The sequence below is a fragment of the Alligator mississippiensis genome, chromosome 2 (assembly GCF_030867095.1).
Source record: "Alligator mississippiensis isolate rAllMis1 chromosome 2, rAllMis1, whole genome shotgun sequence".
Classification (NCBI taxonomy): Eukaryota; Metazoa; Chordata; order Crocodylia; family Alligatoridae; genus Alligator; species Alligator mississippiensis.
This window is the reverse complement of record NC_081825.1, coordinates 86,742,528-86,769,790: the sequence shown is the minus strand read 5'-3', so window position 1 is coordinate 86,769,790 and position 27,263 is coordinate 86,742,528. Positions and strand designations below refer to the sequence as shown.

At 42.6% G+C, this 27,263-nt stretch overlaps 1 protein-coding gene across 1 annotated transcript; it reads right to left on the bottom strand.

Moving 5' to 3' along the window:
- Positions 1–1,349: 1,349 nt before the first annotated feature.
- On the bottom strand, positions 1,350–26,713 carry TMEM192 (transmembrane protein 192). Its single transcript, XM_059721906.1, has 6 exons — positions 26,615–26,713; positions 17,851–17,997; positions 16,871–17,135; positions 13,845–13,979; positions 6,594–6,696; positions 1,350–3,375 (listed from the first exon to the last, which is right to left on the bottom strand). Exons 1-6 carry the CDS (start codon positions 26,657–26,659, stop codon positions 3,252–3,254), a joined length of 819 nt encoding a protein of 272 aa, XP_059577889.1. The 5' UTR covers positions 26,660–26,713; the 3' UTR covers positions 1,350–3,251.
- Positions 26,714–27,263: the final 550 nt, after the last annotated feature.

Sequence of the window (27,263 nt, the reverse complement as noted above, 5' to 3'; positions counted from 1 at the left end):
TCACCTGTCAATCATACATCAGTCATCTGAACTGATCTTCTCTCACAGGCTAACCAACCACATCTTCAATCAACTCAGGCATATGCTAACTCACTTTTCGGCCTAAATCTTGGCTCTACTGTATTTGTTAATCGTATACAATTGGGTCACTAACATCACTTGGTTCAAGAATGCAGAGTTTCTACACAACTCTCAGTCAGGACACCATCCCATAAACCTGGACTACATCTTACACTAAGTAATGTACTAAGTATTTTGTCCTTTAGTTACATTATGGAGACTTATAAACAGGAGGAACAGTGGAGGCCAAAACTCCAACAGGATGGTGGCAAGGGTCAAGAGGTCCCCACTAGTATGTCATCAGCATGTCAGGGGGATGAAGTGAAGGCAAATGTGAAGGACAGAACAGAATTCCTGAAATAGTTGAGTCCGATTGCTTCAAAAACCCCTCAGTAATTAATTCCTTCCCATCCAAATCTCCCCTAAAACCCATTAGAGAGGTAATAAGGCAGAGGCTCACTCTGCTCCCTAATTTCTGCCCACTAATTTTCAGTCATCTAGGGCATCTTTACACATGCTCCCAGGAGAGAGGGGGCTATTTGAATTAGAGTGGCTGTCAGGCACTGTTTGATGAGCTTTAGTTAAAGCACCCACAGCATTTTGCAGCATGAGTACTCCAGGGCTGCTGAAGCATGCTAATTAGCATACTCCAGGAGACTATAGAGTCTGCTCTGACACTGCATGTGAGAGCAGATGTCCCACATGTCTACAGGCATCCCTACCTTATTTATTAAAAAGAGTTCACACAGAAAGGCCTTCGTTTAGCTCAAGGACTGAGAGCAGGCCTAATTCAGTTTTTTGTTTCCTTTTGCATCTTTCCCTATCAGTTTCTATAGATGATTAGAACACCTTATAAAAAAAAATAAAATTATTCCCCCCACCCCTCCGTGGTTGATGTAATTAGGGGTATGTCAATCTGCTAATTCTGCAAACTCTTATAGATGTTGACATTTCTTTCCTGATGCAAGAAGTCAGAAAAGCAAAGCTGAAATAAATCATTTAAAAGTTCTCCATAAAGCTTTAGCAGAAGTAATACACTGTTGCCTATGACCAAATTAGCTTCTTCCCCTCTAAAAGCTCTACCACAGAATCAGTCCCTATAGGATAGTTAGGCTACATGGACAGTTAAAAGCTTTGCTATAAGTGAAGTTTTAACTAGCTTCAGCAAGATTGTTCAAAGTCAACCAATGGCTTGCTGTTTCCAGACCAGGAGAAATACAGAGTAGGGAGAGACCTTACCCATGACAGGATAGCCACCAGGTCTTAAAAAAAAAGCAAAACACGCACAATTCACTGGCAACTAACTTTATTATCACTTTCATTCCAGGTCTTGTTCAAGAAGTAAAAAGGAACATGGTCAAAATCTGCAAAGAAAAGAGATCCCTGTATGAACATTGATACTGTAATCTCAAACTGCAGATTAAATGAAAGTGCGTTTTGCTGTTTTATACTGCTTCATACTTTTTGAGATTCCATTTTAATTAAATACCATCAACAGGAGAGGCTTTATATTTTTCCTTAGTTGCATTTATTGTGCACAAATATCCAGAGTCGCATTTACTGCTTTTCATACAAATTATATAAATGGTTATACAATAATCACATCAAAACCTGAGTTCTAAAAACAAGATATTTGTTTCTCAAACATTTAGTATAAAATCCTGGCTGCATTTAAGAAAATACAGCTAAAGGAGGAAAGAAACCAAAACACACTTGGTAGTATTAGCAGCAAGTTTCCAACATTCCTGTTTTGTCCCGTAAGTCAGAGTACTATGCAACATAGTGAACAATTATGGAACTAGATCCCAAATTGTATCCTAGAACCAAAATAGGCCGTGTTAGTTTTCTTTTGGTTTTCCTGTATAGAACTCTGAGGCCACCACTCCCAACATTTGCTAAGAGATTTTTCCCATTTTTACTCAGAGACTAATCTGTCTCCCCTAAAAGACAAGATCTTGCAGACAAGATGAGTAGAGAGTACGTTGGAAGCAAAAGACTTGGGAAACAAGCAAACAGAAAAATTAATTAGGAATGTGAGAGTGGTATTGTATACTCTGATATCTGAGATGATGGCATAAGCCTAACAGACTAGTTTCTATATAAAATTTGCTCAAAGTACATAGGAAGGGAATGGTCATTCCAAAATATGGTGCGATTAGTTTTCTATTCCCTTTTGTTGCATGACCCCTCCCACATGTTTGAGTCAAAAGGTATCAACGGTCATCAATTTTGTATTCAAGAGCGCAGCACCTTTTATAGGATTTAAACTTAATACCGTACCTGTCTTAAGACAAAACAGCTTTAAATATTCACATAAACTGGATTTAACATATTTAACACAGAAGCCTTCTCCCTTAATTTATATTTCACCTTGGTTCGTATCATTACACAAAACAATAATTCCTACTTTTGAAGTTTTTGGAACCATTTAGTAAAAATTCAAGCTACAGAAAACTTGTCAGCACAAAGTTCTGTTCAGCTGCTCAGTCACTTTAGCCATGATGCATTTAGTTATTATATACTACACTTACTTAAGTGAAATTCTGCTTTTCTTTGGGCCAGTTAGAGGTTTTTGATCAGACACCAGCTTTTGGCATTTGATTAATTTCCCTCTTATACACTATAGTTCAATTTCCCTTTAAGAAGCAAAAAGACACTGATCCAGAACACAAGTTTTTGCAACTTCCCCAACAGACTAACTGCAGAAGTGCGTATACTGAGTTTTAAGACCTATACAACTTAAAGAAATAGGTAGAACACTGATTTGACAAAGTGTTTAGTGATTCAACCTCTACCATCAGGAAACAAACTAAGGAGAGTTTACACCCTACGCTCTTTCAATTTGGAAAGTAAATGTTTGAGTTCAGGAAGTACAAGAGGCTTTGGCAGCTTGGAGTTAAAAAGTTACAGCAATGAAAAATAAGAGTACTGTTGAATAAGGTTACACAGCTAAACTTGGATCCAGCTTTAGCCCATCAGGAGTTAAAAAGAGTCCAAGAAACAGAATGTCTGTTCAAAACTAAACAATTTGATAAAGTCTAGACAATCTTTCCAGTTGTAACAAGGTGCGCACCATGACCATTCATTCATCCAAAAACCTTTCCTCTTTCCAAGGATTATGGAAGTCTTCTGTCCAAATTGGATTACATTGCTTTGGATTCTTGATGTATAGCAGCAGCTTTGCAAACATTCTAACCTCTGATCTGCTGTGAGGTTAATGCCAGTAATCTCCTGCTGAGCAGTGCATTGTGTCGTTGAAGATATTCTATCACATCTCCTTGCTTTTCAACAATTTCTTCCAAACTTGAATTTTCCCTGACAAGCACAAGACAGGGAAGGAGAAAGTCATAAATAATCACTGTAACAAAAGTTTCAAATACACCATCACTGGCTAATAGCAAGACAGGCAGTAACTAATAATACTTAACCAAAAAATATAGATAGCGTTTGGAGTAGTTCTTCTTGTTTTCTTACTAAGAGACAACAATTTGGACCAACAGAAGAAGTTACAGCTGAACTTTAAGCAATACAACTTTGGTCTGAAGGAAAGGATAGGGAATTAAATAGCTAAACAACTATGCCATATTTTGTAGTAGGGAGTAGCGTTTTGTAACACATGTTAAACTCTTTTACTACACTCTGTATAGTTACAAAACATCATGGAAACAGATTACAGAGTTGTTGGGATTTTATTTTTGTTTGGAGAATTATCTAGATGAATGTAAAATTGAGAGGCTAGAATTCTGTGGAACACCAAAGAAATTCTTTGGTGCTGCACCCACATACAGCAGGCTTATTTTACTTTGCTGTAGCTAGTATAACATGTGGGGTATGGGCAGAATCACTTTGAATAAAAAGGAACTCATTCATTCACTTAGTCTTTAGGGTAAAACAGACTGCCAACGTAAATTAGCTCTCTATTAACAATTAGTTATAATAATAAACAACTTTTCAAGACTCTTTTCACAGGCTGAAGATCTTAAGGCTTCGCCAATCATACAGAAGTTCATGTAAGTGTTAAGTCTCCCAAATCAAGATAATCCTTTGTTTCATAGACTACTCTTCTTCCACCACTCAGTAATCCATTCACCTAGCAATTGTTCTAGCAGCTACTCAAACTGCTTACACTGATAACACATATTTATAAAAAAAATTACTGAAATCCAAAACAAGTGGTTACCCACCACACCCATTCAACATGGGATTGTGGGGAGAAGAGAAAACTAGTCTTAGATTTGAGTACAGCCCAGGGCAGGAGACTGCTGTGGCTCTGGGTCCAGCACAGCCCTTACCCAGAGAGTACATGGAGAGGGGTCAAGGGATGGCAGGGGGTGGTACACAGTGAGCAGGGCTGAGATCACACAGTATGGGGCAGGAACCTGCTGTGGCTCCAGCCCTGACTTGGCCAGGTACTAGTAGAGCAAGTGACTGGGCGAGATAGTCTGCCTACCCTCCACTAGTTTTTTTCCCCTGCTTCAGTGGTGCCCCCTGAAAATATAAAATGACCCTCCAATAATTAGATTATATACAAAGCAAATTATAACAAATTTATATTTTTCCCATGGTGGGGGCATGGTGTCGTCTTAAACTCTAAGTGGGGTAAATATGTACATGTGCTTAAATCAACAGCTTCACATCAGCAAAAAATAAGAAGGGCCATGTTACAATATACCTTTAAAGAGGGCTGGTCACAATAAAAAGCTACATATGGACTGGGATGGAGAGGGAAGGCAAGAGGGGAAGAACATTTTAATGCATGCTAGCTATCAAGTATTAAATGCCAATGGAGACAAGGCAAACTAAAAAAATAAATAAATAAATAAAAGATCAGCGTACATCTTTTGAATATCTGTACATTCAAATGCTATTTGTGTGTATGCAGAATGGAGTTCAGCACAGCAGAGATTACTCTACCTGACCTGTGAGAATAGAGTGTAGGGTTACCATACGTCCAAGTTTTCCCGGACATGCCCTTTTTTTTGGACCCCTGTGCTACATCTGGGTAGGTTTTTAAAATAAGAGCAAATGTCTGGGTTTTCTGCTCTTCTGGGCTGGATGCTTGGGGCTGGAAACAGCAGGCAATGCGAATGGCTGCCAGGGGGTCATGTGCTCCCCGTGTAGGCTCTGGCAACCAGGGACAGGGACTGTGCGTGAGCCAGTGCGTGCACAATGCAGGAACTGCAGGCCAGGAGTGAGGGGCACTGGCAGGGCTGGAAGGGGCTGTGGATTGGGCATAAGAGGTATGGGGGGACGGGATGGGTGACTGTGGGTTGATGTGCAGGGCACTGGCAGTGCCAGGGGACTGTGGGTTGGGAGAGAGGCATCAGCAATGTGTGGGGGGCAGGGTACTGCAGTTTGGGAGCGAGGGGAACTGGGGGGGGGGGGGGGGGGGGGCAGCATTGTGGCTCGTCAGTGAGGGGCAACAGAATGGGTAGGGGCAGGGCACCAGCATGTCACTGCCCCCCCTTCCCCATCATATTTCCACCAGCCCCTCACCCCAAAAGGTGTCCTTTTTGGACCTGGAAATATGGTAACCTTAAGAGTAGGGACCAGCCCTAGTTTTTAGCAGAACTTTTTTTTTTTTTTCCACAAAAGACACACACATGCCCAAGTCAGAGCTACAGGCAGTCCTCAACTTACAATGTTTTGCACTTAGTGTTTATAAATTGACACTCTGTTTCAACTTTCTGATGTCAGTTTCGACTTCACAACACTTGATCTGACACCAAGTCACGCCAGCGAACAAATTCGCTGTGTCACCCATCTCTCTGGAGAACATCTGTCCAAACTTCCTTGGACATCTTCTTTAAGAAAGCAAACAAGACTCCAGAAAAACCTGCAGCCAAGACTCCTGAGAAAAACCCTTCTAGCCAAGAACCCTTCAAAAAGTCCAGCAAAGCCTCCTCAAAGAAGTCCTTCCAAATCAATTGGATTGTTACTTACAATATAAATACATTAATGTAGCTATATTACTCATCTATAAATTGACTGAATACAAAGTCCTAGGTTATTTTTGGTGAAAATAGGGTAATCGGGCCTTGGTTCAGGAATCAACCCCCCATTTACAACATGGGAAAAATTGGTTCCAAGTTGCAATGTTTTGACTTAAGACACGATTTTCATGAACCAACTGTGTCATAAGTCTGAGGACTGCCTGTACGTTCACAGAACATCTCAAATAATCAGTTACTGCAAGGTAAGTGACCTTTCTTCGCTTGCTGATCTGAACTATGGCTATCCTAATATTTTATAATTAACCAACGTATTAAAAGTTCTCTTTCCATAGTGTGCACATGGATTAACTGGTCCATAAACCAGTTTGTAAATATCTATAACAGCATGTCAACACTGTACCATGTTCCATTTCTAACATGCTCACATTACACAAGTCCCTCAAGAAATGTTACTACTTATCTACTTTTGCTGGCAGCTTTAAGATCCTTTTTTTTTTTTTTAACCCTAACTGAATTACCAGCACTATTTTTTATTACCTAGAAAATTTATGAATGAGAGTTTAAGACAGAAGAGATTACCTGAATCCAGTTTCTGAGATAATATGGCAGGGGTAAGCGTACATTTTTTCTTCTTCAATTATATCAGGCCTGGATTTTGCCTTGTTGAAATTGCTTATTTTTACTGCAATGGAAAAAGTTTAAAAAAGTAGTTAGAGAGGACTTAAACAACTGTAGAAGGACATTATATCCAGGACTTTTCTACTTGGCTTAAGCAGACTCCAAAATACCTTGAAGTGGCAGCTAGGCAAAAAGGAAAGACACCAAACAAAGGATTCAAGTTACAAGTTGGGAACTGCCTTTTCCTGTCACTGCTCAAACTAGTAAAAGAGTAGGCCTTAGAGGCTGTGGCACTGTCAGTAGCTGTGAGAGCTGCAAGCGGCCCAAGTATAGAGACTGTATCACAAAGGCTTTGGACACTAACAAAAGGGTTTTTTTAATATTTCTTTCCTTTAGCTAGACTGAATAAGGTTCTCAGCCTTATTTTGAACTAATTTAGACTAATATCGAGTCAGAATATTAAGCGAGGCAAAAATAATGTTAAAATAAGGGTTTAGGTGCCAGCTCGTAGTCAGGGCTCTTGTCCCACCAACCTCTTTCTTAGATGAAGATTGTTTTACTAGACCACCTGCTAGGCAGAGGCAGGTTGCCTGCCTCAGTTACTCCTATGATCAGTCAGAAGTGTCATGGAAAAGTTGTAAAGTAATCAGACCAGATTGGCCCTTAGTGATCTGCTTCCACCTCAGACATTAAGTATCAAAGACAGACATTCCAGGGTATCATGAATGAAGACTATTAAGTTAATAGGCATGGAAGGGGAGGAAGGACTTTCAACCTGGAACCTTCATTCTCTCTTCTTGGCAACTGAAAGCACTGAGAACCTTGCTCAGAGTAAGAACAGAGCATTAGAAAGAGACACTGAATGTTACACTGTATAAATATTTCAATCTGGCCTAAGTACATTAGCGCATGAACTGCCCTGTTGAAATAATAGGCTCAACATCTGAAGTACAGCACCATCTAATGCCAGTAAGAGCACTCACAAGATGATCTTGGGAAACCAAGTTACTCAAGACAAATGAAGGGGAAAGAATAAACTGTCCTTCACAGAATAAATACTACAGAACTGATTTATAGGTCATTCTGTTAACGCTTTGAGCTTAACTTGTAATTAAATTTACCAATTCTATGAGGGCATCAGTCTACACAAAAAGACACTTAAGACGACAAAGGAACTTAAACTGTATTGGATGGGTGCATTATTCTTATTCAGCATTATAAAAACAAAAACAAGTTTACAAAAATAGTGGAAAGCGTCTAACAGACTCACAATTCATAGGATGCTTCCTGGGGCAGTCATGAACACAGAGAAGTTAATTTACTTAACAAGTACTTTTTGAAGTATCCCTACCCCAGAATGCTTCTTGGTCAGATATTAAGTCACCTGTCCGCATATCATTAGTTTGAGTTCCATAAAGACCAAGCCATAATCTGTTCAGTGACCTCTACTGAATTGAGAGGTTAGTTGTTTGACAACTTCTGTATGCTAGTTTAGCTATTTAAGGTTAGCAAGTGATTTTTCCCTCCCTACCAAAGCTGTTAAAATTGGTATAACCCAATATGTAGTCATTTCAGCATAATAGTGCATTATTCGTTTCCCTCATCTCTAATACACGCCTACATAGAAATAACTACAGTTAACCTTCTTTAGCTAACTTCCTTAGTGTAATACCAAATTGAAGTGGTTTATAAAACAAAGGTATTTACTCCAAGTAAGTGGCACACAGAAACAAGCTTTGTTTCATGTAGGCAAGTCTGAACTGGTTTATTGCATTCCCATTAAAAACAGTATTACAGCCAAATTTCCAGATCTGCACGAATACTAGAAAGTTCCCACCACTCAGTCATTAATGGTATACTCTTTCCATACTATGAATGACACACACACTCTTGAAAAGTAACAAAGGTCTGGGATGCAGCAAGCTATTTAACAGGGTGACAAGTACATAGGGGAGACTGAACAAAAGTTATTAAATATCTAGGTTTAGCAGAGGTTTGGAAATTTATAATTCATTTAAGAGATCCCCTATCAACATGGCTTTCTTAACTGGAAGACTGCCCCATAGTAGCCCTTTACACCATTCATGCTGCAAAAAACATGTCCCCCTCCTCTACCACACCTACAAGATTTGCCCTAACCAAAAAGTTTACAAACTATAGTGAACTGCTACAAAGTCTAAAAGACAGAATGATTATTCACAGGTTGTTTCCATATACCATAGATCCATATGCAAAATTTAGAACATCACACTGCCTTTATTTAAGTAAAGCTAGTTTGCATATGTACAGCCACTTCTGAGCATTGTTTAAATGTTTCTCAAACTGCATCAAAATTTCAGATGACACCAACTAGATGAGTGACTCATGTAACACACTATGGATAAGTACTATTGTATACTACAGCCATTTTCTGTCTTTAAGTGATTTTTCAGATTATACATATAGGTCTACTTCTCCCCAGTTCAACATTTTCAGTTTTGTTTTGAGGCATTTACCTAGAATAATGTAAGAGGAACTGCAACTAACAGCACATGATCAACAGTATAAAAATATGCCAGGTTGGACATGTTAACCCTTAACCCTTCACTAAGAGCAAAACATGTTTTAGCTGCAACTACAAAGCAATTATCAATGACTGACCTTAGAGTGTGCATGTTATTCAATATTTAAAAAAAATTAAGTTTTGTAACTAATCACTAATTAGGACTGCCACTGATCTGGCAATTCAAAAAGATAATTACCTATTTCTTTGCTAGGGGAAGGCTCTCTCTTTACTGACCAGGAGTCATCTGGTTAACATGGTGCAGCTCTTTGAAGTTATTTTCCTGAGTTAATGGTGTAATACATAAAAAACCCAGATGATTTTTGTTTAACAGTCTCACAAAACTAGGAAAGATTAAACCACAATACTTCTAAAGGGGAAAAGAGATACCAGAGGTCATTCCTTTATTTCATAAATTGGATAAGTTATCAAACTTGAGATGTTTCAGAGTTCTTCAGGTCAGGTTGACATTAGATCACATTTGCTAGCACACCTAAAGAGACACAAGTCACCTGTGTAGACAGAGTGTCTACAATGCAAATTCTTGTTGGGGGTTAGCATAAACCCTAGCTTCCAAAATTACTAACTGTGTTTATCACCACTTCCGTTTTAAGCTAGCCACTTTAAGTGACATTACCTTACTAGTAAATGGATCCCTATCAAGTGTTTGTTTTGCAGGAAGAACCTTACATACAATGAGAAAAAGCATGGTCCTCTAAGCTGTAAGTTGCAAGATAACAAGCCTACCATCCAGTTAAAAAGCCTTCATGTTTGCAGTCAGGTAATTTTCTGTTCTATCAGACAAAGATAAAACCGAGGGCAGAAAAACTGAGGACAAACACTGGACTGAAAGTGGCATTAGAATCTCTTCTGTGACCCAACAGACATTTTGTTTCAGGACAGCTTCAGTCTGACCTTAAACAGCATTTCTTGTGTATGTCAAGGTATTATGTGGCACTGAGTCTCTCACTCCTCTCATGCCAATATCCTCTGCCTATCTAGTTTACAGTATAGCTTAAATCTACATCAATTAGGGATTACAGAAAGACAGAGAGATTCCTCATCTTTAAATAGGCATGAAGCTCAATTACAGCAAACATTTATTTAGGCCCAGGAAGGTTTAGAGAATGAAGTATATCTTCAGATGCTACTATAGAAACTAACTTTTTCTACCAGTTGATTATTAGTTAGAATAGTACAAAAGAACAAGTCTGAGAAAGGCATTCCCTTTTTCTGCTCTGAGGCATCAAGAAGCTTAAGGATGAAAAGCACTTTGTTTAGAAACACAAATTTTTGAAAGCAGAACCTTTTAGAATTGCCTGGTACCTTCATTTAAGGAACAGTGTGGAGGTTGAAAATGGTAAGAGCTTTTCTAATAGAGAAAGAATGTGTCAGAAAGTTCAAATCAGAAGTAGACAACAGGATTCCAAATCTTTCCTTGCTGAACTACTTTCTTAAAAAAAAATTAGGGTTATTCTGCTTGTGGTAGAAATCCAAATACTACTTCTGCACCTTGTGTTTTAACTTTTGAAAATGAGGGAACATAACTAGGGCATTACTAGTTACCTGCATATGCATGAGTTGTATATTCCTAAATATTTTAAGTTTCTCACATTTTTTACTATGAGAGTATCTGGTATCTTTTAAACCGGGGCAGGCAATTATTTTGGCTGGAGGGCTGCTTACCGAGGTTTGGTGAGCTCTGCAGGGCCTCGTTGATAGCCCCACCCCTTGACAGCTGCCTTAGCCCCTGGTCACCATCTTGGGACCAGAAGTTCTGCCCCCTAACCCCTGACCTTTGCCACTGGAAGTCCCTCCCCTTGACCTTCTAACACCTACTATATTTTAGTTTTATTACAAAAAATATTTGTCATCATGATTTGTATTTGTGCATATAGAGTGTAGTGTATTATAGATAGAGGTGATTGCATATCTAAAAATAAAATCTTAGTTTTGTATTGCGCGCATGAACATGATGGGGTGGCGTGTGTGTGAGGAGCAATAGGGAATGTTGGGGGGGGTATATGTGGGAAGGTTGTGAGGGCAGGGTGTGGGTGTGCTATGTTTATGGGGTGAGGGAGGGTGTGAAGACCCCTCCCCCATATGGCACACAGCTCCTACAGGCAGCAGCACCATCAGGCAGGGGCGCTTAGGGTGCGCATGCCCAGCACTGCACATGGGGGTGAGGAGCACAGCCCAGTCAGGCTGCCTCTATTGCTGGGGCTCCCTGCCAAGCACATGCAACTCCTGCACTCACATTCCACACACTAGAGCCAGCTGCCTTCCCTGCCCCCTGCTGCGCAGGTCCCAGGGAAGGCAGCCAGTTCCAGTGTGTGGAGTTTTCCTCTGGTGGCACATGAGTGCGGGAGCTGCATGCACACAATGGGGAACCCCGGCGATAAAAGCAGCCCAGCCAGGCTGTGCTCCTCGCCCCACTGTGTAGCACTGGCTGGAGCCACGTGTCACTGGGCATTAGTGCCTGTGCTGGACACTAGCACCCCCACCTGCTGCTGCTGCCTGTAGGCAATGCATGCAATAGGGAAGTGTGTGTGTAAGTCTGTCTGTATCTGTAGGGGATCCTTCCCTCATACCTACAGTCTGCCCACCCAAGGTCCATACTGCCGCCATCATGGGATCTGTGCTGCTGCCAGCCCCAGCCCCATGCTCTGTGCTCCCACCCAGCTGCAGTTTCCCTGCCACCCCTGCCCCTGCTACTTCCCTACCTGCTGCTCAGAGTGAGCAGGACACTGGGAAACCCGAGCAGGTCTACTGGCAGCTATAGCAGTAGCCCCACATGGAAGCTGCATGCTGACTGGGTCAGGCCCTTTCACCCACAAGCGTCTGAGGAGTGAGGCACAACAGGTATGTTGGCGGAAGGGTGTGCATTGTGAGTGCCTCACTCCCACCCTCGTGAGAAGGACAGGGAGAGGTACAATTAGTTGTTGGGTGCCATGAGTCAGATGGAGTGCCTGGCAGGCCGGATTTGGCCTGCCCTTGATTTTAACAAACGTGCTCACCTACAAATAAACCTTTTTTTTTTGTTTGTTTGTTTCATTTTTGTTAAAGGCCTGTTGAGAATGTATAGTTAACTCTTCTGCTACAGCAATTCTACTCATTATCTGTAGTACATAGATTGGTCAGTTTTTCCAATGTTAATAAGTATTTAATATCTATATTCCTCATCTATAACTATTCAGAGGCTCCAATTAGTTTTTCAGCCTTATGATGATGTCTATTTTAACCTCAACACCAATATAAAAATACATTAAATACATATTTAAGGTGCGTTATTTTGCAGAATATAAAAGTGTATATTATACTGGTAATAACATTCTGCAGGTACAAGTTACTAACTTTTTCTCTAATCCTAAAAGTTGTATTTTATAACAAAGTTATTTTACAAGAGAAGGCTGAGAGGAGACCTGGTAGTCATCTATAAACTTACCAGGGGGAACCGGGGGAATAGGAGAGACCCTGTTCACCCGAGCACCTCCCTGAGTAACAAGGAATAACAGCCATAAGTTTTTTGAGGCTGGACATTAGAAGGCACTATTTCGCAGTCGGGGTGGCTAGGGTCTGAAATCAACTTCCAAGGGAAGTGGTGCTGGACCCCCTACCTTGGGGGTCTTTAAGAGGAGGCTTGACAATTACCTAGCTGGCATCATATGAGCCCAGTATTCTCTCCTGCTCAGGGCAGGGGGTCGGACTTGAAGATCTACTTGGGTCCCTTCTGACCCTGCATCTATGAATCTGTGTGTTTCATTTACAGGGAGTGACAAAGTTTAAAAGAAAATTAGATATTTAATTATGTTTCTTGCTTTTTTGGCTCTTGTCATCATTAAAAGGTAGTCACCCCAGAATAGTTCTGTTTCATATTTGTATAATAGTTCAGTGATATGTCAACCTTGTACAAAAGTAATCCTGCAAGACAGGTTTAAGATGTTAACATAGGATACAGGTATGCCACAGTACTCCAAAATGTTTAAAGCAGCTTCACATAATTAGATAGGCTGCTTGGAAGAAAGCTTTCAGGAGGCTGAAAAGTGGCATTTTTAGAGGAGTTCTACGTTTCAGAAATACCAGGTTAATTTTGGGGGGAAACGGGAAGAAGAGGTTGAAAGAAAAAGGAATTAGAAAAGGGAACTGTAGGTTTAAAAGCTGTGAAGTGTCAGTCATAAGCTCAGATATTTAGAAGTTCCACAAGCCTAGAGAGCTCACACACACACACACACAGAGCAAGATGCATATTTCTCTTTAAGTGCCATGGTTGACACTCTGGTGAGAAGATTGATCTTTATTTGCTGGTGGGCTTCCAAACCACTTTTACCATGGTATGTTTGGCATTAACTACTCTTAAAAATATTGCAATTTCACTGTAGCTTCATGAACAAGTGACTTCAGTTTTGCTACCACCAATTCTAGCTTTTTATTTGACAACATGTAAAGATCAAACCAAATCTAACAAAGACCATCCTGTTTGTTTTAACCAGAACATTTGAATTATCTTCACCGAGAGCAGGGGTGGTATGAAGGACCCACTTCTACATGCGTAGCTGCAATGCAGAGTCATATGGTGCTAAGAGGTAGAGCATTATGCTAAGAGAGCAGAGGAAAGGAGTTTAGTAGTTAGTGAGGAGATAATATTCAAAGACAATGATTAAAGTGCTCACCTGTGTAAATGACTAGGGACGTCAGAGAACAAATCAGCTCCAGAGCTAGGATTCCCAGAATTATATACAGATATATTCTGTTATTGTCAGGAAAAGAATGCTGAGCCGATAGTATCAGAAGCAGGGCTGCATTTCCTGAAACAAATATTAACAACATTTCCCAATTGTTACAATCTAGCCAATTAGTAACAAATCACTCAAAACTCCTTCCCCAAATCTGTTTTTGCTGGGCTAGTTTGTTTAGCCATGTTATGAAAAAATAATGGGGCAAATAAATTGCCTTTACTTCCATAAAAGTTTAAGTAATAAATAGATTACAGTCCTTTGACTGCTGTTACTTGTGAACATGTTAGGGTACATAGGTCCTTCAGATCATAACATTCATCTAGTCCAACAAGATCCTGAGCTTGGGTTCTGAATCTCTTGAAATCTCAAATCACAACCAAGGCAGACAGCTATGTGCTCTTGTGTAAGCATCTTTTATACTTTCTAATACTCTGAATTTTTGGTATAATCTTGTTCTGCATATCCAGTCAGAGCTCTGTGCTTACAGTGATACTACCATAAAGCCATCACTTCAGTTTAACTTATGTAAGTGAATTTTAACGGTTAAACACACACAGAAGTACAAAGTCATCTCTGTATGCAGGGAGGAGTTTTAAACACCTGTCTCAATGACTGAAAGTGTATGTTATTATAAGTAGTATGTGAAAAAGGAAGATATTCTGCTATTCTGAGTTATGAAATGACCTTCCAAATAAAGTCCAACAGATCACAAGCTTGATTTTATTCAGTTCTCTTGGTACTGAATTCTTCCATATGAGTGGGAAGGAAAAGATATGAACCATTGCTATACACAGCATGCACCCTCATTAACTCTCTTTTGTAACCTCCAGCTGTTCTCAAACCAACCCATCCCTCTATGCATGTAGATTTGGTCCCATCTAAAACAGACAAGAAGTTCTTCAGAGTACAGATCAGGTGCTTCTTTCCATGCTACAGAGTTCCTATGATATTCTAAGCAATTTAATGGAAGCATCCATGTAGAAGACACAGTAGAAGACAGCTTTGAACTTCCTGGCTTTAGAAGTATCCTGGTTATTCCAGGATAGATAGCTAAACTAGTTAGAGCCAAAATGAGAGTTTTCACTTCACTGTTCTTTCACTATGGTGAAATCAAAAGTTCTCCATACCAAACAACGTTTAGCTTGTATTGTTATATACTTTAGACTTTAACCATTACGGGTACTAGATGCCACAAACTTACAGGAGAAAAAAAAACCCCAAAGCACCTCTTTGTCTGAAAGTATTAGAAAAAAAGCCAGGCTTGTTGCAGCTTGATTCTGGATTGCACTTTAGGCATCAATTCTCATTGTCAGAGCTCTACCTAGTGGCCATATCCTGATGTTTCTCCCACCTGAGGGAAATTTAGGCTTTTGGACATGTAAAACTGAAACTAAAACTGTAATTCTACTGGCTATCAGGATTGGTGGGTGAAGTTTATTGTTCACTTATCCAAAGTACAGCGTGTTCTCAACTCAGTCAATAGTTCCTACAGCAAGAATCCCTTTCTAAAGTCACCATAAATTCATTTTTGACAAGGAATTAGATTTTTTTTTCCTGGAAAGTGGGCAAGAGCTTCTCAGTAAAAAGGAGGTTTTCCATGCCATCCCTGAAGTCAGGAAAGAGTAAAACTGTAGAATACTACCACAAATCGGCTTCTCCCCAGAAAAAGAAAAGCAAAGTTAAACTGATCACCCTGTTGATGGCTGAGGACATTTTTATTTTACCCAATATTAGCCAACTGAAACTTTAGCCACAGGCAGCTCATTGTTTTCATTAGAAGTCAAGTATGCTTGGATAGTGACAAAGGGAATGCTGATGCCAAGGGCCTTTTACTTTTCATTGTTCCATTCTGTACTTTCAGGCTGCATCCAGACAAGTGCGTATGTGTCGTACGTGGTGCCATGGACCCGTCTGTGATGCCACACATCACACATGTGGTTGTTCCCTGCACAGCTACCTTGAAGCATAGGACTGTTGTTTTTGTTTTTTTAACCCAGAGATTCCGGGGTCAAAAAAACCACACAACAAAAAAACACCATGCCAAAAAAAGATAAAAATAGCGGGGCAGTTTATGTGGCAGCAGTGTGTGCCGCTCAAAACTGGAGCCTGGCTGGCTGGAGCCATGGTCTGGCTGCCGGCCAGGCTCCCAACTCCAGGAGTGCTGCAGCTCCCCGAGACTCCCAGGTAAGGCTGCTGGGGCTGGCACAGTGGCTGGCACCAGCCTCCCCTACCCCACCTAGGGTAACCTGCCCCATGCCAGAAGGCACGGTGGCATGGGCATTCCCCAGGGACAAGTAGGAGCGGCATAAAGTGTGTTGCTGCTGCTTGTCCCCAGGGAAACGAACACCTGCGCTCATGTGGACACAGCCTTGGAGGGCATCTCTTGGAAAGGATCTTTTCACATATGCAGCTGCAGAAACTTGCATGAACTGACCATCTAACTATTCCTATATCCACCCTTTATTCTAAAGATGCCACATATCTCAATTCTATTTTTCCATCCTCAAATGTAATTTATTCTTGTTAAGAAGTTTGACAAAGATGAAAATTTCTGAAATTTGATTGCAGAGTCCAGATCAGAAGGCTGTAAGCTTTCTAGAAAAATGGAAGCCAACTGTTTTTGCGAGGAATGCCACATATTAGGCATGCCCCATCCCGAGTGCCACCCTGATCCCCTTATTCTGCCCAGTCTGCTGCTCTGCTTCCCTACCAATGTGCCACCATGCTTGCTGCCTATTCCCTCCCTAATCTGCCATGTGCCACACACAGAACCAGCTGTGGTACTATTCAAAGCCTTTCTATCCATCTTACTTTAGAAAGGCTTTGAAGTCTGTGTGCCTATTAAATGCTTCAGCTCACAATATTTACCAATTTACTCCCAAGTAATATTTACCAAGCTCGCAATATTTAGCAGTGTAAATTAACAGAAACAGCCAAAAATACAAACAAGGTCAGCTCACCTGTTGAGTGTACCACTAGCGGAAGCCTTTTAAGATGTCTAGTCGATCGGTAGATTGAGAGGTAGCCTCGGCTTCTGGCTTTGCTGTGATGATACTGGACATACCGTTCAAACAGAACAAGCAGAATCCATAGAATTACTTTTGCAATTACTACTACAGTCTGTACCTTAAAAGGATAGGTGTAGTTTTTAGGGCACTTATCTTCATTTGGGTGAGGATAAGAACAAAACATGACTGCTAAAAATACTAAGACAACAAATGCAACCTGGGGAAAAAGGTAAAAAATTAGGGTTAGCACCTACAATTTTAGGAGAAAAAGTAGTCATACCAACCCATTTACTAGGCATTAGTTAACCCAGAAAAGCTTAGTTAAACTGCAACCGCCTCCCCCTCCCCTGCTCCCAGGGGGACCCAAGTAGCATGGCAAAGTACTTGCGTCTCAGTCTGTGGGCTCTGGAATGCAAAGCAGGCAAGAGGCTTGTGGCATTGCTCCCCTTGTGGCATTGCTCCCATGGGAGCCAAGTGGACCGAGCAGCATAGCAATGTCCCCTTCCTGCAACCCACTTGGTGGATGCCAGTGTGCAAGGAGCTTGCAGAGAGAAGTTGGCAGCTGCTGCTTCTTTCTCTCCCTGGTTTACAGGAGGAGCAGGTACAGTTGTTACCCTAGGCCATCTCTAGACCAGGATGACCCTGTTCTCCAGAAGAAGGCATGCAAGCCTTTCCCTAAGCTCTACTCCTCTTGATCCCCAGGAGCAGTTAAGTCATGGGAAAGTGTACAAGCATTTGTTCTCCAGGAGAAACTCTCCTGCAAATACTTCTACCTGGCTAGAGTCAGGTTATTTTTCTCCTGGAACCACCATTTTTGGTCTGGGATAAGCACTGTGAATGTTTGTACGCTTGTGGTTTCTACTGGGAGAATGGCGATTCTCCTGGTAGAGGGGGAACGTCTGTACACAGCCTTCCCCTCCCCTAAAACTTACATGTATAAGCAACAAAAAATTGGCAATGAAAACTGTCGGAATAGTATAGAATCTTGGTCTCAGCCGGGAATGCAATGCATGAGATGGAAGGAGTGGTGTGTCAAGTAGATGATCATCTTCTGTGCTCTGAGTTATCTCCAAGGACCCCTGAAATTTAAGAAAAGGAAGCTTCAGAACAGCTTTGCAGGGAAGCATGTCTATTTGGTGTATTCCACCCTTCCTCCTTGCATGCCCCTCCCACACACACCTTTTAAAGATGTTTGTTGGCAACCTCTTGTACAACAATACTTTGTGCTGTTTTATAAGAACACCAATTAAGATAGTATCATGTGCCATTCCTCAAGTCACATACTAAAACTAAGAGATATTTAGTTTGACAAAATATTGGGTTGTAAGAAACTGACATTAGATGACCATACCACAACCAAACTGCCCATTCTGGAGGGAGCCTTTAGCCCTCAAAAGGTTTTTTAAATAGAGTGCTTCTGGTACTTGGCTGAATGGAAGTCATTAAAAAAAAGAGAGTTATCTTTAGAAATGTTTAACTTTGGGCTGATGTTTGGGGGAGGGGGGGGAGGAGACAGAGTGTGAAGACCATACACACTGTGAACTTTGTTGTTTGTTCCTCTTTGTTACTAGCTTTTCCCTCCTGTATGTTTTCTTCTGATGATGCTAGTAGACAATCATCAGCTCTCACCTCACGAGACAGTAAAGGTCACAATCGCATCACTGGCAGCCTTTAGTTACTTGGCCACAAATGTCAACAGTTTTTGCCTACTGGTTACAAACAATAAAACTTGGGATCTTGAAAAGCCTGTGCCAGATCACAATGTCCCCACAAAAAACCTTGGTTGGGAGCAGCAAAGTTACCACAGCTGAATGTATTTCAGGGGTCTTAATATTTTTAGAAAACCTGACAAGTCAGCTCTAAACCAGTTGCCTGCTGTTGCATTTTTTAGGGGGATTTTGTAGGGTTTTTTGGCTGCTAAAGCTCTGACGAACCAAGTCAGTACCATAAGTCTGCTCTTATACTGCTTTCATTACTGTAGCTTCCAGCTTCCTTGGGTGTAGAGATCAAGTTCATAAACACATTTGCAAATTTGATTTCTTCTGCCTCTCAGCGTAATATCTTCTGCCTCTGCTGCAGCAATCCAGTTTGAAAAAGAACAAAGCCAATAAAAATAAAATAAAATACCCCCCCCCACACACAAAATACAAAAAAACACCCCCATATAGCTCTCGCTCACCACTGAACACTGACGGCCAAGTCCAGCAAGACCCATCAGCCCTGGATTCTGTGGTAGGCCCCAGCCCTCATTCAGCCCCGCTAGAAGCTGTGTAGGCCAAAAGGAAAGTCTCAGCAGACTGGATGTTCTAGGACAGGGGTGCTCAACCCCTGGCTTGCAGGCCACACACAGCCATGACACTTGGCCCACAAGGCTCCCCAAGGGTCCAGAAATTTAGCAGTGGCAGACTGGTGGCAATGAATGTCACCACCATCCCCACCACCACCAGATTTCCAAGCCCCATGTGGCTGGATCACCCCTGGGCAGGCCGTTGCTACATGGCAGGACTGGGCCCTGGACAGGCCTGCCTTGTATGGCAGATCCAGCCTGTGGGCCAGCCTGGCACTGGCCATCAGGCCTGGCGAGCAAAATGTTTGGGCACTATTATTTTAGAATGCTTACACTTTTAGAACATGGCAACTTCCATTACGATTTTCCTAAATACATTCATTTGATTTAATAACTAGCTATTTGGTGGGGTATACCGTCAAAGCATCAAGTCATACGTCTTTGAGTAAGGCTGACCAAAAAATCCAGGAGGATAGCCCTTTAATTATGAAAACTCCTCAAGGCTAGTTTTAACATTTCCAAAAATTATAAAGGAAAAATCCCTTTCAACTTTGAGGCCCTTCCCCATACACTATGAACAAAAAAAAAAAGCACATACGTGCCCACTGGTGTTAATTTTTTTGCAGCACACCTTACGAGCAGAACTTGTTAAGTGGGCAGCAGCTCCAGACTTGTGTCACGTGCAGGCTACCTAAGACCCACAGGTTGGCTCAGGAGGCCAAATCATGAGATGCAAATGCAAACAGGGAAGCAAGATGTATTTACTGAAATCTAGGGCTGTCTGGAAGGCTGTCAAGTATAAGAACTAAAACAAACTTATTAGTCTTAAAAGCCCTTTTGTTACACTGAATCTCTTACCAAGAAAATACACATCAAAGACTGGAAACAAAGAAAGCAGTAAAATTATTCTCTGATCTGAAAGCAAAGCTACCTGCTACCATGTGGATGAAGTAATAGAGAATACAGATTGACAGCTGAAGACGTGGTATTCAGCCTGCTATAGCCTTGACATAGGGCATCACGTTCTATTAGCATGCCCTATCAGACTGTAAACATCTTGCACTCCAAAACAAGAGTGGTCTAGATGGTTTTCCAGCGTGCCAAATGCTACCTTCAACAGAATACATTTCAACTGCTTCAATACCCAGAGTACCATTCCAGAAATGTGTATTTTAGTCTCCAATTATCCAAAACCATTCACCTCTTCATTCTACAACTAGCCTGCAGCACACCAGCAGCCCTTCAGCATTTCCTAGAATGTCCTGCTAGGCACAGGGCACTAGGTTCTTCTCAGTGTAGTTCCATCGAACTAGACAGTCTAGGATTTGCTCTTAGACAGTTAGGGAAGTATTATTGAGCAGTGACAATGTAGACCTGTCAAACCATTAGTTTTTAGGTCATCGTCATAGAAAGCAGGAAGACACTGATAAGATGTGTTTGTTTCATGCAGCTCTCGCATGTCCCAGTGACAGCATTAGCTAGTTTGTAGGCAGACACCAAAACCATTTCACCATCAGCAATAGCCCACCTTTGACATTGAAGCAAGCATGAGAGGTCATAATGATGGTGAAATCAACTCTATCCTTAATACACCCTGAAAAACCTCACAATACGGGGCAGCAGAAGCTGACCACCCAGTAATCAGCTATGACCATTTGGAAAAAAATTCAGACCTAAAGCTTGTATTTGCAGAACATATGCAACTAATTTAAAGTCCATGGGAATTGTTTGCATCCTACAAGCCTTAGGGATCTTTGGGAAAGAAGCAAGTTGGGACAACTGATATTTATAGTCTTACTTAAAATATACTATAGTTCTTACGATTACTTTCCAAGAAGAGAATTGCTCAAGGCCAGCCATTCCTCTTATACAAACTGCTCTTTGCCTTTGGACTTTGTGTTTTCTGCAAGAAACAGATTTATGAAGAGAGACTGATTGTTGCTCACTTAGCTCACCAGCCTTAAAAAAAAAAAAAAAATTAAAAAATCCTCCAATACTCCTGCCCCACAATGGGTTTTTTTTGGTTAGGAGCTGAGTGATCACCTAATCAGACAAGCAGAAATACTCTTCAGAGGCTCAGAAGAGATGAAAACTACTCCCTGGCTTCTAAGAGTAAGAGGGATGTTCTATGGATGTCTAAGGATTCCTAGACACAGAAGTCTTACAAACTTATCTGCTCAGACTCAAATTTATTTATTAGTTTACCATTAGGAGATGTTCCAGTAAGAGGAAGGAAAGAAATCTGAAAGGAAAGAACTTTTCAACCCTTGAGTTTCCTGACTGCAGCAAGCTCTAATCAGATGTGCCCTTCTTTCACATCCACATTTCAGGGGGGTTCTTTTCAGGACAGATCATATGCCATTCTAACAAAAACACCAAACAGTAACTAAAGGCCCTGGTATATAATAGGGGTTGTAGACATACTGCAGTGAACACCCTCCCCACCCCCAACCACAAACAAACAAAAAAACCCTTTCAATTTCTGCTTCTATTACTACCTGGTTGAGGGAAATTGTATACAACTTATTGTTAGATCTTCAGCCATTGAAACCTACAAAACAAGATTCAAGAACATTTTGTATAAAAACCTTTAGTTTCCTGGAAACTTAGTTTTCTGTTTAGATTTATATGGATATGTTTTCCTGCTAAGTTTGACAACCATCTAGTGTTTATCTATGCTGGAAGAATGAGGATTACTGCATCAGAGTCAAAAGTGATGGAAAAATAGAATGTTCTGTTCACAATCAGCACAACCATCTGATACGTGGAACTTCTAACTCAAGAAAGCTAAATGCTTTGACAAAGCTATACTCATACAGTACTACAAACCTTGGTTAAAGTCAGCAACACCTGTTCTTCCAAGTCTCACTATTATAAGGCTAAATGCAAGATCCTATTTTTGAAGGTTTTGGCCAGAGTGTGAACAACAGTGTAAACAGGATAGCAAAGTTAGTATGAAGTTTAAACCATTCTTTTCTTTAAATTTAAAAGCAATTCCCTCTCCCCTTTCCAAATCACAAACTGTAGAGTTTACTGCACCTTTTAAATGATCAGACTCTTCCACACAAGTGTCATCCTGCTCATACCACTTCTCCAATTAAAAAAGCAAAGCGTGCTTAAGGAGTTGCAGAATCAGGACCTTCATTTAGGTTTTGTTTGTTGCCTATACACTTTGTAAAGCGTTTTTCAGATAACTTGCCAAAAAATTTAATTTGGAGAGAGACAGAGAGAGAGACGCACGGAGACCCCATTCTAAAGTCTAAACTTTTAACCAATTCCCAGGATCTATTCTGTAGCTGTGTTGGTCTGGAGGAAAAAAAAAGAGAAACACAAAGCTCTAAAAACTCCTGGTTCAGAGGTAATACCTTTTATTAGACCAACTAAAAACATCTCTGAACCAAGAGTTTTAGAGCAGTGTGTTTCTCTTTTAACCAGTTCTGTCACCAGTTCACACACCACCCCCTGCTGGAGCATATCTTAGTACAATTTTTTTTTTTTTTTTAATGGAACCCTTTAATTAATATATTCAAAATTGGACAGCTTCTCTAATTTTGAAGTCACCTTAAGCTAGATAGATATATATCAGCGTAATCTGTTGCACTAAGAATATCTTTTATCTTTACAATAGAATGTAAATATTGGCATTTACTCCAAAGGAAAGGACTTTCAAGTTTCATTGTACAGAAGAGTATCATCTCAAGTGGGTTCCACTGAGGTATCAGGTGCATGAAGATTCTTCATGTAGATTCAATTGGATGAAAGTTGGTTCATATCAATTCTCAACTGTTCAACTCTGAAGAAAAGGTAGGTTCCCTCTCTGAACAGCAAACTGGTAGGAGAGAACAGTATTTCCTATTCTAGAAAACTTGAAGCACATCTGGCCCAATTACCAAAGCAATTTAGACCCTGAACATGTCAATAGGCATCTTGTGGGATTTTTCAAAAGCACATAAGTAGATGAGATACCTACCTCTTATACCTGACCTGCTCATGTGCTTTTAAAAAAAAAAGTGTAATGATAATTACTTAGTTCTGTCAGAATACAGTTTATGTTTTTATTCATATTCTTATAATTATGTTCCCCCAGCAAGAGTCCCTTACCTTATGCAACTGTCACATCCTTCTTGGGAGTATTTAAAAAGGCTTGTTTTTTGCTGAGCTATTAATTAATTGTACTTCACAATATCTTTCTTCTGATGCTGTGCAGGAAATTTACAAAAATTACAAGATTTCTTATAAGGCACATAGAGCTTACTGATCAGGTTTTAAATAAGTGGGAGTTTATAGAGTCACAGCAGTTTCAAAATATGATTTTTATAGGCACTTAAAATCTGTTCCTAACTGGCTAGAGCTGAAATATAATGCACACAAAGCCTTAGATATCAGTTTAAAACTATACCAAGTAGTCCTCTGGAGACAGACTGAAAGCCTATCTATAGGTTTTCAACTTGCCCTCCAGCAAAGTTATTTAAACTCAAGGTGATAGTGCCAGGTAGTGAAGCCACCCACTGACCATTACTATCAACACCTTCCTCCAAGGCAGTGGTTCTCAACCTTTGGTACCTTCCATACCACCTGCCAATCAACATGGCAAAAGTGAAACTGGAAGTCCCACCGTGGCACTTCTGGTTTGCCGCCACAAGCTGAGTCCCACTTCTTCCTCATGGACCACGGCCCGGGGAAAGCAGCCTGTGCAGGGCTGTCCTCCCTGTCCCCTGGCACACTGATGCTGGGGAGTGCGGTGCACTGGAACTTCCGGCCCGAACAGGCAAAGATGCCTCCAACCTGCCAAGTAGGGGGATGGGTCAAACTCAAAATTCAGCACCTGCTTACTCCCCTCCCACATCTTGTGTACCCCAGGGGTACACATACCACAGGTTGAGAAACACTGCTCCAAGCCACTCCCTCCTTAAGTCAGGAAAATAACAGCAAGATCCTTGCTCTTCTGGCTGGTTGAACCCAGTGAAGAACAACATGCCCATCATTAATAGAAACAGTCCAAGTGTGGACTATCATTCTTGATAAAGACAGGCCACCCCAGTTCTTGAGAAGCTAGCTACTTATCCTGATGATCTCTTCAAATTCCTATTCCAGGGCAGAATAATTTTAACAAATCACAGAACTCCAATAACATGCAACATCAGCAACCATTGCAGATGCTACACAATGAGAATTCAGAATACAATACAACACAAAGATGCTTGTGAAGTAGGAGAGATCTTTGTTCTCAGACTGCTGGACATCTCTGGAGACTTTGATATAGTACCTAGGGCAGAGGTTCCCAACCCCCGGGCTACAGCCCAATACTGGGCCACAAAGGGTTGCCTGCTGGTCCACAGGAGGGTTGGCTGCTAGTCCAGAAGTTACCGGCATACTGCAGACTGGCAGCTGCTGGTCCACACTATGTCAGTTCCTTTTGGTCTGCAGTATGCTGGTCTGCAGTCTAAAAAGGTTGGGAACCACTGATCTAGGGGGTCTGTGACCTACAGCCTGCAGACCAGATCCAGCCCATGGAGCCACTGGATCCAACTCATGAATCTGGGGGCTTTAGTTTTCAGTGGTGCGTTCTTTGCTTGCGCCATGGCCAGGTGCCAGGGGGAAGCAGAGGCACATGGATCTTAGCGCTGGCTAGCCAGCCTCTGACCCAAGCCGAGTTATTCCCACCCAGCAACACAAAAAAGTTCGCGACTGCTGTAGTAGGGCATTTCATGTCTACATAAAGCTGCAGGACTAGGCCTAGCTTCATACCAATTCCAAGGTGGTAGAGAATATCAGCTCCTCCTCTCCAAACACCCTCACCTTTTGAGTCTTGCATGGATCCCTACTCCTTTTCATGCTCTTCAAAATCTAAACTGAGACAGACAAGACATCAGCTGAGCTGCCACACTAGTGATAGGTGCCCATTTCATTCTCAGCTGATTCAACTATTACAACTACAGCATCAGAATGCCTCTTTTATAGGTAACCTTCTTGTTGTAGTTCTCAACAGCTACAAGAACTCTGCAAAGACTGCCTTTCCTTTAGGAGAAAGGAGGGTAGTATTAAGTGCGCTCCAAAAACCACTCAAAAGTCAAAACACTAAATATTTGTCTTTTCACTTGCCACTTCCAGCTATGAGATGCAATACAAATTTTGCAGAGCAAGCATTCAAAAGCAACCTTAAAAAAAGGTCTGTATCCCCTATGTAACCCCACAGGCTATCTGGTGAGTTTTTTGATCCTTTCAGCAGTAGTCAATAGGTGCCCTTCATGTTATGGGCATGGCTTGTACAATACAATGGTTATCCAATTTATTCTTGTACTTTATCAAAACAGGTTTTACCATACTAGAGTTTCCTTGAGGGAAGCATTTTGCAACACTTAATTGCAACTCATCTTCACATGGAAGAAGCCAACAATTTACAAGACTTAATGTCTCCCAAAGATTTTCTTCATACGATGATGCCCATGACAGCTGGAAGAAAAACACAGCTAATATTAAAGTGCCTGACATGAGGCATTGGCTCCAATTTAAATCAGAAGCCAACATCAAGATGTTCTAATTAGGTCAACGCATGTATAGTGTAGTCCAGGCCAAAAACCAGCTTGCTCAAATCACAGCGAGTCACAGCTTGCTTTGTCACTAATAGGACTAGCTGTTATGTGGAGCAGAAAGTTTGTACTCTTCTGCTCAGATCTCCTTTCCAGATCAAGGTGTGGGAGAGAAGGGAGCATCAGGCTGGCAGCTTCCAACCATGCTTGCAAACAACCTTGGCAGCCATACTTGGGAGAGCGTGCAAACCTCCCTTTCTTGACCTCTCACAGATAGCCCAGCGCACACATGCCCAGCACCTAGCCGTGTTGCCGTCCTGCAGCCGGACGCTGGCATTTCTGCACCGAGAACCTGCCAGCACCTGCAACAGCAAAGCCAGTTTCCTGCGAGCCCGACAGGACCCAAGCAGCCTTGGGGACAGGGCGCTGGAAGGGCTTTCCTCAGCCCAGTGCCCTGCGTTTTCAGGTGACTGCCCCCCTCAAGCTGCCACCTCCTCATAGACCCCCACAGCCGGTGGCCTAGCTGGGCAGGGGTGGGACAGGGAAGCACCACAGCCCCTCTCCCTTCCCGGACAGGCAAAAACAACCGGGAGGAAGAAGCCTCTGCCTTTCCACGCCCGGACTGGCCTAACCCCAGACAGGAAGAGCCCGCGGTGGGAGAAATGCACCTGCCCTGCGCTCTCCCCCGCGCCTCCCTCCCCTTCTGGGGGGCCCAAAGCAGCGGGTCCCGCAGCCCCCACGTGATGCGCAGCTGTGGGAGGCGCCGGCCCGGCCCGGCCCGGCCCTGCCCTGGCCCGGCGGCTGCCCCCGGCCCTGCAAGGCACGGGGGCAGCAAGCAGGGCGCGACCGCGACATCGCAGCAGCTCCCCTCGCGCTTACGTTGTCCAGCTCCTGCCGCTGCCGCCCCGCTCCCGCCGCCGCCATCAGCGCCGCCCGAGGCGCCCCCCCGCTCGGCGCGCGCTCTTGGGCTGCGCCGCCTCCCCGCGCGGGGCGGGCCCGGCCCCGCCCCCCGCTCCCGCACAGCGCCGCCCCGCGCCCGGCCCCCGCTCCTGCAGGGGTGGCGGGTCACGGCCCCGGGAGGCTCGCCGGGGATCGTTGCTGCTTGGGACAACCCCTGAGGGGCGCTCCCAGAGCTGGGCACTGGTGGGAGCGTGCCCGGGCCAGGCCTGCCATGTGCCAGGGCGCAACGTGAGCCTCCAGCTATGCAATTCCCCCGTAATCAGAGTGGGGGCGCTCGGGGCACGTGAGTGAGTGAGTGGGGCAAATGGAATCCAAAGCAGGGACGCCGGGGGCTGGGGGACAGCAAGCCCCCGCAGGCGCCACGGCGCTGTTGGCGATGGGGCGGGGGGTGGCGAGCGCCCCCAGACGCCACCGGCAGCATCGGCAGTGGCCAGCGGTGACCAGGCAGTGGCCGCCCGCAGACGCCGCCAGTGGTGCTGGGGTGGCAAGTGACGATCTGCAGCAGGCAGCCCGGCAATGTTAGCGGCACCTTTTTTGCAGGGGGTGCACCGCCACGCTTAGGGGGTGC

What these genes read in the sequence shown, in the direction of transcription:
- TMEM192 (XM_059721906.1), bottom strand. Translation starts at nt 26,659, where the DNA reads ATGGCGGCGGCGGGAGCGGGGCGGCAGCGGCAGGAGCTGGACAAC. An exon ending in ATTTTTTGTTGCTTATACAT is followed by an intron (nt 17,136 to 17,850) that starts GTAAGTTTTAGG and finishes CTTTTTCCCCAG; the next exon opens with GTTGCATTTGTTGTCTTAGT. An exon ending in ATCTCAGAAACTGGATTCAG is followed by an intron (nt 3,376 to 6,593) that starts GTAATCTCTTCT and finishes TGTGCTTGTCAG; the next exon opens with GGAAAATTCAAGTTTGGAAG.